Source organism: Pavona decussata, unplaced genomic scaffold (assembly GCF_977016875.1).
Source record: "Pavona decussata unplaced genomic scaffold, jaPavDecu1.1 SCAFFOLD_254, whole genome shotgun sequence".
NCBI classification, from domain to species: domain Eukaryota; kingdom Metazoa; phylum Cnidaria; class Anthozoa; order Scleractinia; family Agariciidae; genus Pavona; species Pavona decussata.
In genome coordinates this window covers 2654834-2670860 of record NW_028145657.1, presented here as the reverse complement: position 1 = coordinate 2670860, position 16027 = coordinate 2654834, and the positions used below count along the sequence as shown (strand labels likewise).

Below are 16027 nucleotides of genomic sequence, written 5' to 3'. Positions count from 1 at the left end.
CTCAGCTAGTTCGGGCAATAAATCGTCCATTACATACAATCGTTCATTATCATACCTATCATATCACTATCAGCATCTGCTTGTTCGCCGTTTGGAAGGTCAGGACAGTTGTCATAATCATTTGGTACACCGTCACCATCCCTACAAATAACGATACAACACAGTCAGCTACACTGAATAAGAAAAAGCACATTTAACATGTTATTGCTCTAAGCTCAATAATTCAGGGTTTTCTGTAGTATTAAGTACTTTATACTACAGTTATTGTTAGCTATTTCTTTGCTTAAATTATAACAAAAAAGCGCATGGAAAACGTATTTGATACTGCTGCAAGTTAGTCTCAACCTTTTTTTCTTGTCAGCTATTTTAAAACCGCCTTGTAAGCCCCCGAAAAAAAGCCCCACCCAAGACTCTTTACGAACTTGAACAAGCCCAGACGTTATGACCAGAAAAAAAAGTGTCACCTTACGTCAATTCCGGGTAAAATTTCACTTGAAAAACCGAACATCGTACTAAACGCAATTTTTCGCGTGAAATTTGGAATAGAATTCACTCGTCAGGCGATAAATTTTGTTTTATGTTCCAAACTTAACTAGAATTTCAAGAAGAACATTAAATGCAGTACTCACTTGTCTTTTCCCGCTCCCACGAAACAATCATCACCGAATCCGCTGTCGTAGGAATCAGTCTAGACATTAAACAATAGAGAAATAAAGTGGAACCCCGTGTTAAGTAATGTGTAAAACACGAGCAGTAGTGTTTTATCGGGATTTGCGCCTCGTGGTTTTAGACCCAATAAAACACGTGCTGCGAGGTTTTTGAAAAGCTTCAAAAGCATTCCTGGAAAAGCGTGTGTCAAGAGAGTTCATAACAATGATGCTTTTGTAAACGTTGGAAATTAGCATACGAGAAAAACATTAAACACTGTATACTAATAAGGAGGAGGTTTTATCGGGTTTTAAAACCACTGCACGAGATGTTTCATCCACCATTTGATAGGTCAATGGGCTTATGAATTATTAATGAGTTTTTGAACGCGCTTGAGTGCATGTATTGTAACCAAACTGAGATGAGCAAAATTACATGGCTTAAGCAAGGCTGTTATAACATAGGGCACACAGTAGCCCGGAGCAACCAAGCAACTGACATGGTCTCCTGATTTTGGCCTAAGAACTTGACATTAAATTGACTGAGGATTTTTTTTTCCGCGAAAGCCCATGGGTTGCTGACCATTCGGCAATTATCTGTAGCCCCAAATACTTGATTACCTGAGCACTATTGGATGTCTTTGGACAGTTATCACAAGCATCACCCACACCATCCGCATCTGTATCAGTCTGATCGGAATTACTGACTGTTAGACAGTTATCTGTAGCTCCATAACCTGAGAAAACCATTAACCATAAGTCACGAAAGCCATCGTGGTTTGAAATTATAGTTCAAAATTAATAATTGGTTTCACAATTGTGTGGATCTCGACGTTTCGATCGCTGCACTGCTGGTGTTGATCGCCTGATGAAGACACACCTTTGTAACACAATCGTGAAACAAACAATTAATTTTGAGTTATCGTTATCATAACATCCTCTTTTAATTGCATGATCCATTCTATCTTTTGAAATACGTAGCCAACCACAGCAGTTTGGAATACGTGACAAAAAAACAGCAAAATTAGAAATTACAATTAAAATCATCCTGTTTAACGTGACACTTCAAAGTCCCTTCAACACTTGCGTGACTTTAATCTCCATCTTTTCAAACCACAGCAGTTTGAAATGCGTGACCAAAAGCAACTCCTTTCAATTGTGTAATCCAAATTAGCCTATTTAACGTGGAAAGTCCCTTCAACACTTGCGTGACCTTTGACCTACAAAGCCCCTGTACAGTTTGAAATAATTTATAATGTACCGTCATTGTCTACATCTGGATCAACACCGGGCTCGCAGGCGTCCCCAATTCCATCTCCGTCACTGTCACGTTGATCAACATTAGCTGTTGTGTTACAGTTGTCACACGCGTCACCGATTCCATCTCCATCCGTGTCCGTCTGTTCCTGATTCTTTACAAATTGGCAATTGTCCTGAAAATAGCACCACCGAATTAAGAAAATAGGTCACGAAGGCCTCAATTTATTATTCTATTTATTCAAATAATTTTCTCATTTATCATTACATTTCTGTTTCAGGCGTAACAGGGTGATACATGTCGGAATGGCGTTCATTTGTTAAAAGTCGGAAGGCGGAATACCTTTCCCGAGTAAAGCTTCACGGGTGCAAACGAAAAAGGTGCAAAAGAGAAATCAACAGTCAGACTGAGTCACAGATTCTCAAAGATGGGCCGGTGGATAGAATCCTAGATTTGCTCTGTTGATGTGGATTATGCTGCAGAAGTGCAGAGGTCGCGTTTTCATTCGAGGGTGGATTGAATCATTAAAATGAATGGAACTGAGCAAAACATTTGTACTTTCAAAAAGTGTCGTTTATTTTGCTGTATAAGATGGTTCTAACTTTTGAGTCTGTGTATCAAATCCTTTAGTGTAACCATTCAAATGAAAGCTACTGAGCAGTACTTTCCTGTGGTGCTGTTTATTATGCTGTACAAGGTGGTTCTATCTTTTGAGTCTGTAGGTGAAATCCTAAAGTGTGACCATTCAAATGAAAGCTACTGAGCAATACTTTCCTGTGGTGCTGTTTATTATGCTGTACAAGGTGGTTCTATCTTTTGAGTCTGTAGGTGAAATCCTAAAGTGTGACCATTCAAATGAAAACTACTGATCAGTACTTTCCTGTGGTGCTGTTTATTATGCAGTACAAGGTGGTTGTAACTTTTGAGTCCAAGTATTAAATTCTAACTGTGACCATTCAAATGAAGAATACGAGGAAGCAAATTCTTATTTTAGAAGAAGTTAAACAAGATTAAGCTCACCGATCTGTCGGGAATCAAATCATTATCATCATCGTCATCACAAGCATCTCCATCTGTATCACCATCATTATCCTCCTGACCCGTGTTAGGGACACTTGGACAGTTGTCCTGAAACGAAAATACCACGAGTTATCATACATGGTACATCCGCCAAAACTACAAAGTAAGGTATGTTACACTGCTTCACATCTGTACATTTCATGACTTGAGAGCCACTGTAAAATTCAGAAGATGCGTCGAGGGCTTATGTTTATTCAAAGGTCTTTATAAGAGCTTTTTTTCGGGAGAGGAGTTACTGTTTCAGAGAATTTCGTGTTTGTAAATTGGTTGGCTTTCACGATAGAAACAGAAAAAGCATAAAACACTAAGCTAAACGGATACTGTCCAAGGGCATATGTTCCAGGAGGATTTTACCCTCTGATATTTGGGGGAGCTTATATTCCGGGAGGGGGGGGGGGGGGTATATTCGAAATTTTACGGTCTTCCTGTTATTTCGTGAGGTTATTTAAACTGGCTCAAACGCGCTATTCAATGAATTTATAAGTGGCACCTTCATGTTGTTTTACAAACCTAACTGTGACCGTTCGGATCTCATCCTTGCGAAAAAAAAAGAACAAGCTGCACTCAGTGTGAATCGACGATGGAACATTAGCTTCCACATTAACTATAAAATTAAATTTCCTGCGGCTAACGGGAAGAAATCAGTGCTACTTTGACACCTCGCAACACTTAAAACGAATTGTGTGATTGAGTGTACCTTAAAGCAATTGGATAAGGTACAGCTAAGACCAATGGATGGAATTCCATCAAGATCAGGATCAACTTGACATTCTTCTCCATCGCCGCCGTATCCATCTTTACACTAAAAAAAGAAGACAAATCTTCCTTTACTTAAATGTATTATTGGAAACTGCATGTAAAACAAATGGCAACGGCGAAGATAACAACAAACGAACATGCCCCCAAGTTACAATGACAATTACAATACATATTTGCATCACAGAACCAAATAAACACGGTTGATTTGGACAAGGGGCATGAATCCACCGCGAGGCAAAGAATACTGAGAACTCAGTAGAATGGAAAACTGAAAAAGCCTTATGCCAAAATAGCTGCCATTATAATACTCTTAAATACTGGCAAGGAGAATTTGTTTAAAGATCAAAACGTTTTTAATTTATCTTCTAATAATAGTCACTAGTGGTGCTTAAGGAAGCCTCCGGAAAAAACTGAACGAATATGAGCGAATATTTTCTGGGGTGGGAGGGTGGTAGGCAACACTAAAATGATCACAACATCGTACCGTGCACTTGAATCGTCCCGCGCCAGTTTGGGTGCACTGTGCATTTTCATGACAAGTGTGCGATCCGTTGGTGCACAGGTCACCAGGGAAACAGCCCGTGTATCCATCCCCTATGAATCCCGGATGGCACGCACCACATATGAAACTTCCCTGAAAGCAAAAGTGAACAGCGATAAACAAACACGCAAACAATTAAGCGGCTAGTACATACGTCTCAGGAAACAGTTAAGGTCCACAGCTAATAAAATGTACATCTGAGGGGTTGCGGTTGATTTATTTTCTTAAACACTTCATTAATATCCACAGGAATGCGATAAACATATACAGCTAGATCAAGTGATAAAAGCAAAGAGAAAAAAAGTTAGTAAGATGACGGTTAACCGCATGGACCCGAAGCCCCAACTAGGCCAAACCCACAGGCCAGTAGTGAGTTTTTAACAGCAGAAAGGCCTGCCAATTGCCCTACATTGAGGACACACAGCTTCCCAGGATCTCACTTCATCTGTGTCAAAGTCAGTGTCCAGCTTACTGAAGTTAAATTCATTGAATTCGTCGTCATCGTAATTATGATCTGGATTTTGAACTCTAGATTTCGAATGACATTGAAAAGTGCATTACGAGAAAATTCTAACATTGCCCAACAGAACAACAAAAAGAAAACTAGAGAGGGGGAGTGTCCCTTCATGAGTTATCATGGTAAGATGGCGATGCATGGGGTGAGTTGCCAAATGTTGAAAATTCAAGATTTGGCCTGCCAAATCTGATACCACTGATAACTCTCCGTGTTGCCCAACTAGCAAACTTACATTAGTGTTAATGCACTGTGCATTAGGATCACAGGTGCTTATTCCTTCTGTACACTCATCAATCTCTTGACAAGCTTGTTTGGAGTTCTGAGCATCTTCCAGTCCAACACCTGACGGGGCATTACCTCGGTACCCATCAGGACACGCGGCGCACTGGTACCCTGGAACACGGTTCTCACACTTGTCAGCTTCATAGCAGGGATTGGCTCGAGTGCACTGAAGAATGAGGCAGAAAACAAGTCTCATTTAATAAGGCAATGACAGGAACAATATTCTTAAAGGACATTCATTTTCAGGGCCATAATTTCAGTGATATTTGGTTATGGCGACCACATTGCGATTTGGCTGCGACTTTAAAATGGAAGAATCGCAGGTGTGAATCGCGCAATAAATCGCGGCAAAGTTCCCTTTGGGGAGCGGGGCATAATAAAAGCTCAAATCGTATCGATCACAACCTGGTAAAGAGGTAGTTTGGTTGAGTCTGAGTAGCGCAATTAATAAATTTAGTTTTGAAGAAGTAGAAGTTTGCGTCAGACAGTAGCCTCAAAACGTCTGAACTTTTTACAACATTCCCAGCGCCCTACGCAAACTACTACTTCTCAACAACCTGTTGATACCCGCCAAGGAAGAACAGGTTTATTCAAAGTGTTTTTTTGATAATAAAGCTCGATAAGTGAGTAGTCCGTGAATAAAAACTGTTCAGTTTTTTTAATAGTCACAATTTTGGGATTGTGAAGTCTCAAATGCAAGTCCGACTTGCAACAGTCTGCGCATGCCCGGCGAGGAGCTACATCAAATTTAAAACAAATCCTACACGGGATGAGTAAATAGTTGTGATAAATAACTTTCTCCTGGGCCGGGTTGTTCGAAAGCCGATTACGGCCAATCCACGATTAAAAGTTAATCGAGGTTTTCATTTCGCTCGTTAAAAATGGTTTTAAAGGCTAATATCAAGCTCAAGGTAAAGAAAATTCTAAGTCAAAATTGAGGGCCAAAAATCTTTTGGAAGAATCGTTATTGATTAGTAATTAAACTCGAACCAAAGTTCACGTTAATCCTGGATTAGCTTAATCGGGCTTTGAGCAACTGGGCCCTATGTAGATTTACAGTGCGCTTTTCAGGCTCAAACAATGAAACAGGACAGTTGACTGTTCGTAGTAATAATGTTTCACATACCTCGTCAATATCATTACATGTTTGTCCGTCTCCCTCATAACCCTTTGGACATGGGCCACACTCGGATCTACCAACACCAACATTGAGGCAGCTCACCCCAGGAAAACACGTGCTGTTTGATAAACATGGACCTTAACAATAAAATAAAAAAATGACATTAGATCATGTTGAAATGCCACTGGTGTTTTGAAAACGTTCATCCTGAACTTTCGTTTTGTTTTTGTATGTGTGCCCGACCTCAACATACAACAATATAACATATAGCATTTTTAACTCTAAGATTATTTTAAGTGGCTAGTAGTATCATTTCTGCTTTTACATAGCAAATGTTTGTTTTTTTTGTAAACTATGGGGTAAATAAAGTTTGTTGTTTTTGGGCTTAATTTCTTTTAACTTTCATGCCGCTGAATTTTGTTATCAACAGGCAGACTACCAAGTATAGAAGGCAGGAGGTAAAAAAAAGGTTGGAGGAGGAGGAGGAGGAGCAGCAGCAGCAGCAGCAGCAGCAGCAACAGAAGAAGAAGAAGAAGAAGAAGAAGAAGAAGAAGAAGAAGAAGAAGAAGAAGAAGAAGAAGAAGAAGAAGAAGAAGAAGAAGAAGAAGAAGAAGAAGAGCAAGACACAGCGGGCAGCGGGGCAATCTACGTTTAAATCAGCTCCAAATATTAAACTGCAACGCCTCAGCGACTAATTTCGTCCAAGCTACACTGATATACTCACAGTCAGCAGAGGTGAAGCAGGTCTCGCAGATCGAACAGTTAGGGAAGCTTCCATGTTTGGCCCACTCATTTGCAGGACACGGCCGGCAGCTGGTCTTCATGTAAGTGCTGGTGTAGCCATCAGCGCAGCACTGGCACGTCTCTGCACGAGTCTGATTATTGAAACTTCCAGGAGGACACAGACGACAAGGAAAACCTGCCAGCAACAAGACCAACACATGTTTACAAGAATGACCTTTTTACGCAATTTTTCATGCGATCTCAAATCGCCTTTGTAAACTACTGATTATTTAGGCTGCTGCGAACTTTTGGTACCATAGGAGGTGGCATTCATTTCACACAAAACGAACATGTTTACAAAGATGAATTGTTCTCATCCTTTACGACAGAATTTTACAAGGAAAATTAACGATGAAAATGTCATGCGACGTTTCGACGACTTCATGTCATCATTGTCAAGTGCGGAAAAATTAACATAAGTCGTGTAACGTTTTTAGCGTTCATTTTCCTTGTAAAACGCTTATCGAAACCTATCCTTATTAGAATCTTGCAAGCCATATATTTAATAGTGCATAAAATGTACTTTGATGTAACATATATGAAAATCAAGGAATGTGTCAAAATTGCGACGTCAGGAACAGTCAAAATCTTCAGGAAGCAGGCCATTTAAGTGAAAGCGATTGAGCAGTAATACAGAGATGTAGAATAATGTTCATTGCGAACGGCAGAAATGATTATATAACCATGTTCAACCTACATTTGCCGCTCGCTGTTTTCAGTTTCTCAGTAAAATTGAGTAGTTTTGCGTTAGAATCAAAGGTCCGAATTATTTTGTACTATACTCATATATACTTATACTCAATTTTTCAAGCAAACATAAACGCAAAACACGTTTGCCTTTTGCCATTAACGCGATTCTAAATCTCTATTAAAATATAAATGTCTCGAAGAGCTTTCTATGGTGTAGTTCTCCCTCTGGATAAACGTTTAAACAGTGAACAGTCATGTGAAAGCTCTTAATCAGTACTTTCCTGTGGAGTTACTTATTAGAATGTACCAGGGGATTCTAATTTTTGAGTCTGTAGATGAAATGCCAAAGTATGAGTATTCAAATGATAGGTCTTGAGTAGTCCTTTCTTTTCTGTGGTGCTATTTATTTAGGTACCTTTTCCATCACTGTATCGTCCAGGTGTGCAATCCTGTTTCATTCCTTCAAAACACACTGTACCAGGCTCACAGTCAAAGCACTTTTCAGGGCACCACTAGTATAAAATTAAAAGAATAAAACTGTGTTACCAGAGACTCTACCTGACGAAAAAACAGACCTGTAGGTGGCTGAGTAGTTTGTACTCACCGTGGCATTGCACTTGACGTAAGTACTATCTGGACAAGGAAGAGCAGTGCCATTCGTACAGAGCTGAATGAAAGCAAAAGAAATGACAAAGATTAATAAGAAAGAATAAAACGTTAATTACAAACCTATTGTTAAAATGCCAAGGATAAGTTACGAAAATCCTGAAGCCAAAAGTTAAACTGCGTAGATAAAATGAATTCGCAAAACATTTTTTTCTTCAAATACAAAGACTTTTTGAGAGTTTAAGAGTACTCACACAAATCGTCCACATATCTCAATAACCGAGCTTTGTTTTTACGATATTGGTTTTTAGGTTCCAGCATTAATCTATGTGGCACCCTCCCGTTTTTGTGAGGTAAATTTGGCTTTGAAAGAATAACCTAACAAAAGCAAGTTCACCCCCTTTTAGCCTGCCGTTATCTTATCTAATAACTCAAGACAATAAGACATTTCACCTACCCATTCCTCTGAAGAAACAGATACCCGGGCTCGCATCATTCTTCTACCTGACCCACCCCTCCCATAACACAAGCGTATTCCACCTACCCAACCCTCAGGACAGGCTGAACAGTTCGCTGCAGATCCAAAGGAAAACTCCGTCGATGAACCTCCTCCACACCGCTCCTCAGTGCCGTCACCAGGGCAGAAGAACCCAGTGGTACATCCACGACATCGCGGCTTGGTGGTCGAGTTTAAAGCTGTAAAAAAAAGAGAGAAAACTTTAACTACTATCACAAAGTAACGGGATCACTTTCGTTTCACGACTAGAGAGACGCTACGGCACAATAACGTCGTCTTCTAAATCCATAACACATTGGAATTTTAAATTTAGAGAAGTTAGGTTCGACTCTTCTCCTTCTCGTCCATGACGAATGGCGACAATGATAGTTTTAGCAGTGAGAAGAAAACCGAAGAACCGGAGAAAAACCTTTGCAGCAAAAAACGAGGAACCCACATGATGCCGAGTGCGAAGAGAGATTGCTTATTATTACGTTAGCAGTGTTTCTAATTAGGGACCAAATCCGAAGAACCGGAGAAAAACCTTTGCAGCAAAGAACGAGGAACCCACATGATACCGAGTGAAGAGAGAGTGCTTATTATTGCGTTAGCAGTTTTTCATATTAGGGACCAAATTCATATTTTCAGACACTGGAGCTTTAAAACCGACAGGAAAACAAAAACTGGATGAGCTGAAAATTCCGTGACCTTCACTCAATAGGCGCACAGTTGTGAGTTGGTTATAGTGGACACACCAACACCTTTCCAAACTCTACAAAGTAAGCGTCACTATAGTTGAATGATTAGAGACTTGTAGACTATGAAAGACAAATCGGCCATGATACCAATAATAAAACAGATTAACAGATAATCCTAATTCATGCTACATGGGAACCATCTGGCCTTTGTTCTCGAAACTTAAGGCGCTTTCCATTTGTCAGATTTGTCCGGCCAGACCAGTCAGTTCGTAAATGGAATGCACCAATTTTAAGGATAAGTTTTATCCTAGTCCTTCGAATTTCTCCAAAATGGCGCGTACATTTTCGGAGTGATTATTTTTGCAAATATTGCAGCATCAACCCTTCAAAATGAAGCATTCGATTAACAGACTGGCTGGCCGGACCGGCCAGTTCTCGCAAATGGAAAGCACTCTTAGTGAAAGCTGCTTACGGTATATAGAGCCAGTGAGTCCAGGGGCTCTAAAAAACACCTGTCCTGTTTGCGGATCAGCCACAACAGCTCCAGTGCTTTCACATGATGCATCAAATGTGATAGTCAAAGGTATGCTATCACCCCGTTTAGGTGAGCCACCGTCCACCGCAAAGATTTCATACTTATACGTCCACTTGACTGTTTTATTACTCCAAACCACCTCAGTACCATTCTTGACATAAAACTTGGTGACATTGATCGTGGGACTGTTAAAAACAAACACAACACCAGCCAGGACAAAATTAGCCCACAAACCTGGCCAAGTGTAGGTTGGACAAACCCTTATAGGGCCATTGTCACAGGGTTATACCTTTTTTGATCCAAAATATTTAGGACATTTAAATTTAAATAACTTGGATACGCTAAACCAGTAAGGTAATGATACAGTAATTTTAAAAGGAGGAACGAACTACAATCAATTTTACCATTTTTTTAACCGATGTAAAGTTTTATATAACTAAATAAAATGGTTAGTTTCTCTGCTCCGTCGGTGTCTGTGTGTCTGTGTGTGTGGGGGTGGGGAGGAATGAATGCTTGGTAAGGTAATTTATATAGCCACCATAAAGAGGATCGTCAGCTCTCGAATATCTTTACAATGGGTAAATTACCTTGTCAACTCCGTTGATAAACCACACATAATGACGTTTTAAAACTCAGGTACGTATAGTATCTCAGTTACAAAAGAAAGAACAAGATTTTTATTGTTCATGATCAGAGACTTGCGATTCAACCCTTGTTTAGAGTATTTGGCCAAACATCACTTGAACACTCCTCAATACTTACATTCTCTCTATTGGGCTGCTGGCCTTGTACTGTATCTGGGCATTTACACCATCATCTTTGTCACTGGCAATGGCAGTAAAAAATTCCGCACTTCTAAGTGGTGGGATGGGTTCCAGGTCGAGAGTTATGTTTACCTCTTGCAAAAATGGGCAGTTGTCATTGTAATCATCGACAATCACCTGAGTAAATCAAAACAAACAGCGGCCAATGTTATCCTGATACACGCATTGCATCTCCATTGCCACGATGTGCATCTCAGAGATGATGCACATCATCAATGAAGATGCAATGTTACTAGTTACTCACATTTCGCCACCACGACTTGCTTTGTCAAATCTTGTTGTGAAGTTTCAATTTAGTTAAATTCTATTTTATTAGAAGGAAATGTTTTCTTTCTTCAAACTAAGTGCTCTAAAAACTAGGTGGTCCCGATTTGCAGGGAAAAGTCATCAGTATCTCGTCTTGTTGATCTCCTTAGTTGAAACGTACACATTGCCTTCAATTAAGCTTCACCATCACACGAATCACTTTAGGAACGAAAGCTCTTGAATGCCAATCGTGTCAAGTTTAAGAAGAACTCTTGTGTTGATTTAGTCTCGACTTTGCGAGACGCAAGAAACTAGTTATTCCACAGCAGACCTAATGCCTTAAGAAGAATCGTTTATAAAATAAGTTAGCCCTGGCCAATCTCTTAACACAAAAATAGATCACTTGATTGAAATGTCAATATATTTAGCGCAGAGCACTAATTGGGGACCCTTTCCAGATCAAATTGGAATTTACAAGTGTTGGTTTTTGAGGAGAGGGGAAAACGCTTAAACCGGAGTACATATACCCGCAGATAAACCTCTCGGAGCAAGGACGAGAACCAACAACAAACTCAACCGACTTATGACGTTAAGTCCGGGAATCGAACCCGGGCCACATTGGTGGGAGGCGAGTGCTCTCACCACTACGCCATCCCTGCATCCCTGACAGAAAGCTTACAACTTAATTATAAAGGATATTAAGGCTGAAAGAGCAAGTTGATTAAGATTTGTTCAGATGTTTTCCCACCTTGATTGTAATGTTGCCTGACCACCCATTTGTGTTATCAGTAATCCTCATATATAACTCATAAGATCTGGTGACTTCATAGTCCAAAAGAGCCTTGAGTGTTAACGTAGCTGTGGTTGTACTCACAGAAGGGAACGACTGAATGCCTGTGGACAGAACACATCCTTCTCAAACTAAAGTGTGCTTCAAGTTGTTCACCCACTCTCAACGAAAAACATTCTTGTACTAGCCCAGCGTAAAGTATGAGGAGCGTCAGTTGTGTTCCAAAATTGGTTTTAGATATGGTTGTCAATGAACTTTTATATTGTTGGCCTGCTCATGTTAGGTTTTGTACTTTGTTTAGTCTTGTTGAAGCGAAATAAACGTGATCTCTTGTTTTGCTATTCTCTAAAAGCGTCCTTCAGGTGCTGAAAATGTTGGGAAAATAATAAGCGCTCACCCTCAAGGGCCCAAAATGAAAAAAGCGCCTTGGGCAGTTAATTGAATAAATACAGTAATTGTTTTTGGAGTTTGTCAGGTTTGTTACTTTATACATTATACTTTATGTATTCGTCTCTGCATTTTGTCAGTCCCAAGGTATGTTACGTTGTGCAGTGTTTGCCATCATCTTTCAGCTTTTCTCGCCATTTATCTTCTTTCCTTAATTTTCTTCATTTTTTCCATCTTGTGCTGTAAATGTTGTGTATATGGCAAAATAAATATTGTATTGTATCGTATAATTATTTCGTAAGATTGAGGAGCTGTTTACCTGGTGCAACAGTAGGTATTGGATCCACAGGATCGTCAGTGGCATTAGGACACAACACAATCGTCTCTCCATCCAGGATAAAAGTGAGCGGGGCGGGGGTGCTAGGGGCAGAGGGTGCAGTGTATGTTCCACTTTCAACTTCAAACCGATCTTGCTCATTTCCCTCCAGGATCTCCACAGTATATTGCCCGGTTGAGAAGTCGTCTGCTACGGCAAACACCTATGCAACAATATAAGCAAACAATTTGTTTAAATCATCTCAGTGAGGTTGGAATATTCAGCTCTTACCCGTTCGACCGCGGTTAAATCATCAAAACGAACTCGGGTTCATGAAATAAAGCAGTTTCCAATCGAGTGTCGTAAAACCAAACCCAAAGAAATTACTCTGGCCTAACGCAAAAGATGTAAACAGCACAACGAGCCAATCAGAATTCGAAGCAAATACATGTAACTGGCGCCAAGCGCGGAAAAACGCGTGCGGCGAAAACACGATTGATTTTGGTTTGGATTCCCATTGGTTGAGAAAGTGGCACGACTTTTGTCAACCAATCACAGAACGTAGTAATGCAAAACCAAAACAAACGCGAAACTACTTTCGACACTCAATTAAAAACTGCTCTATACCTGGGCTTCTTTACCCGTGATAACAAGTAATACTGGTTTGAAACAAGCCATCGCATGATATCATAAGTAGGGGGAGTGTAGTCCTGAGAACGACTGTTTATGGTGACATTGACTGACATTTCGACAATCTGAACGGAAGTCATCATCAGAGTCAAGCAATGTAGCAGGTATTCTGTGAGGGAACCTAAGTTTTACAAGCCCCATGGTTTTTATTAGGCTCCCTCGCCACTTCTTTTCTATCTCTTGTACTTTACTCACTGTATCTTTGTAATCATTTGTAACCATTGTAATCACTGTAATTTATTAGTCATTGTAACTTGTGTGTGGCAAACTAAATAAAAAATAAATAAAATTGGTCACGGAATGTCCTCGAAACAATATTTAGAATCAAATGTTCTCCTATCAAGCAATAGATCTCTGACATGATACTCCTAAAAGACCCCCCCTAGGTTTTCTTTTTCCAAAGAAGTTAAATATTATTTACTGTCAGAACAATACCCTAACTAATTTGGATAGAAACGCTATCATTAATTACAACATCATTTAAGCATGATTTACTACGTGCGATTTCTCTTTCATGCTGCTGAAACAATATTTAGAATCAAATGTTCTCCTATCAAGCAATAGATCTCTGACATGATATTCCTAAAAGACCCCCTAGGTTTTCTTTTTCCAAAGAAGTTAAACATTATTTACTGTCAGAACAATACCCTAACTAATTTGGATAGAAACGCTATCATTAATTACAACATCATTTAAGCATGATTTACTACGTCCGATTTCTCTTTCATGCTGCTCTTTTTTATTATTATAATAAACTCTAGAAAAAACTATTTGGGGTTGCCTCGAAAGCCGCACAGTTCCTTAAGCCTCTAGGCTCCAATTAACAATAACCGATTACTGATACTGATTGGCTTGAATCCTTACCTGGACAACAGATCCAAGGTGAATATTCTCACGAACTACAGCAATATAGTCACGAGGGCGAGGATCGTCTAACAAGAATGAGACACCACTCGACTGGAACAAAATATGCGAATTACAGCGATATCTCTCCGCTATGAACACGTCCAAGTGGTAAGCTTCGTTTTTCTAGAAAGAAATAGCATTGAAAAAAAAAAAAAAAAAACATTTAGTCGTTTAAACATAACAGGGTGTGTAGGCTGCTGTAAATTCCTGCTACTTAGGACATCAGCTGACAAAAAATGGCATAGTGGGAGCATATGATAACCAGAAGTAAAACAATCAAAGGAAAATGGACTCCTGTTTGAAAGAGGTTTGAGATAAAAGAATTTCCTTAAATCTGAAGTAACTTGATCTTGTCAGACACAAATTATCTCAGGCTTTCACAAAGGGGAGCCCTTAAAAAGAGTTTACCTAAAAAAAAAAAAAAATAATAAAAACCTATATGATAATATCAGCAAAATATTGGACATTCAAAACCTTGCTCAGCAATTCCTGTGAAATTATGTACAACCCAAGCATTATTTGATGGGATGGCGGCTCGCTAAAGTTAGTGTTTTTGTCCTACGGTTCGAAAACAGGATGAGAGAAGTGTGCATTCATGAAGAATTTCCTGTTACAAATACGACAGTTAATCCTTTTTTTAACGTTAGAAAACCGATTGATATTCAGAGTAAAGTTCTGGGATTCCAAGTATCCAGCATAACTAGGATATAGCAGGGATAGTTAGAAAAACGATTCTGTCTACACTCTGGATACCAAGCAAGAAAATAGGTAAATATAAATGTAAATGAGAAAAAAAAATTAAAATCAGAATTGTTACCCTTAGAGATAAGCTGAATGTCTCTGATGGTAAAGACCCAGTCACTTGGCATTTGTCACCAACAACTGATCCACCGTTTGGAATTATTGATCCTCCCCCAGCTAAAAGACAAATGAAAAAAAATTAAACACTGTACCAGCAGCAATTTGTTGACATCCTTTTGAAAACTTTCCGATAACTTCCGATCGTCTGTCAAATCATATTACAACTTTGTCCGGCGGTACAGCACGGAGAACAACACTGGACCATCTTAAATCCATCACCATAACGATTAACCCAGAGGCCGACTGATAGGAAAACTCGCAATCTGACTGGCTGGGCTAGGGCGTTCTAGTTTTCGACGGACTGTCCATCTACTGTTTCGAAATTTACTCCCTTACTGATGACGCGTGACTTCCGGTAAGGTTGTCAAAACGTCATTTATGCCACATCAAACAGTCCTTCTTAGGACTACACTCACCCGGATGGTCATAATTTACATTCTAATGGAATGGCTCCTAGGTTCAAACTACCCGAGAGTACGACAAGAGAGAGTACCCGAGAGTACGACAAAAGAAATTTGCACAATTCACAAACAAACCAGTTAGAAATAAACCATTTTCACAAAATTCTTTGTTGAATAGTCAGGCCACCGGCTTATGCTAAAATAATTTCACCGTTTTTTTCTTGGTACTGTATCTATCGACTTTTATACGAGGCTCGGGGCGATCTATCAAACGAACTTATCAGCATGGGGCTTGGTTTTGAAAGACATTTTAAGGGATCTCGTTTCTTAACACGGGATTATTAACAGCTTGATGCAGGAGGCAACTGGTTTCCCAATGGCAAGGTGTTGTATATTTTGAAAGCTTAATACAGAAATGTAAAATTAAAGAGAACCTCCACTCCGACAACGAATTGACGGTAAATTGTTAGAAATCGTGTCTAAATTCTAAATTTTAGTTAAAAAAATAGAAATAACATTCAAGCGTGCTAAAAATTGGATATGATTATGACCTATTTTCATTTTGGATTTTGTGACGTCATACGGTTGCCGATA

The 16027-nt window shown here is 39.5% G+C and overlaps 1 protein-coding gene across 3 annotated transcripts in view; it reads right to left on the bottom strand.

Annotated features, from left to right (window-relative positions):
* The window catches only part of LOC146456576 (uncharacterized), an 89510-nt gene that overhangs the window by 30317 nt on the left and 43166 nt on the right, over window positions 1-16027 (bottom strand). For 2 of the 3 annotated variants that reach the window (XM_085093053.1, XM_085093052.1), the window contains exons 45-63: window positions 14989-15089; window positions 14130-14294; window positions 12579-12798; window positions 11831-11976; window positions 10775-10953; window positions 9950-10197; window positions 8828-8979; window positions 8282-8344; window positions 8093-8189; window positions 6929-7123; window positions 6211-6341; window positions 5035-5250; window positions 4229-4378; window positions 3683-3787; window positions 2926-3033; window positions 1909-2080; window positions 1269-1384; window positions 630-688; window positions 56-141 (exon numbers count right to left, since the gene is read on the bottom strand). In XM_085093053.1, coding sequence (XP_084949179.1) covers window positions 56-141; window positions 630-688; window positions 1269-1384; window positions 1909-2080; window positions 2926-3033; window positions 3683-3787; window positions 4229-4378; window positions 5035-5250; window positions 6211-6341; window positions 6929-7123; window positions 8093-8189; window positions 8282-8344; window positions 8828-8979; window positions 9950-10197; window positions 10775-10953; window positions 11831-11976; window positions 12579-12798; window positions 14130-14294; window positions 14989-15089 — 2709 coding nt within the window. The remainder of the gene's footprint in view (window positions 1-55; window positions 142-629; window positions 689-1268; window positions 1385-1908; window positions 2081-2925; window positions 3034-3682; window positions 3788-4228; window positions 4379-5034; window positions 5251-6210; window positions 6342-6928; window positions 7124-8092; window positions 8190-8281; window positions 8345-8827; window positions 8980-9949; window positions 10198-10774; window positions 10954-11830; window positions 11977-12578; window positions 12799-14129; window positions 14295-14988; window positions 15090-16027) is intronic. The other variant, XM_085093054.1, reaches the window with a different exon arrangement.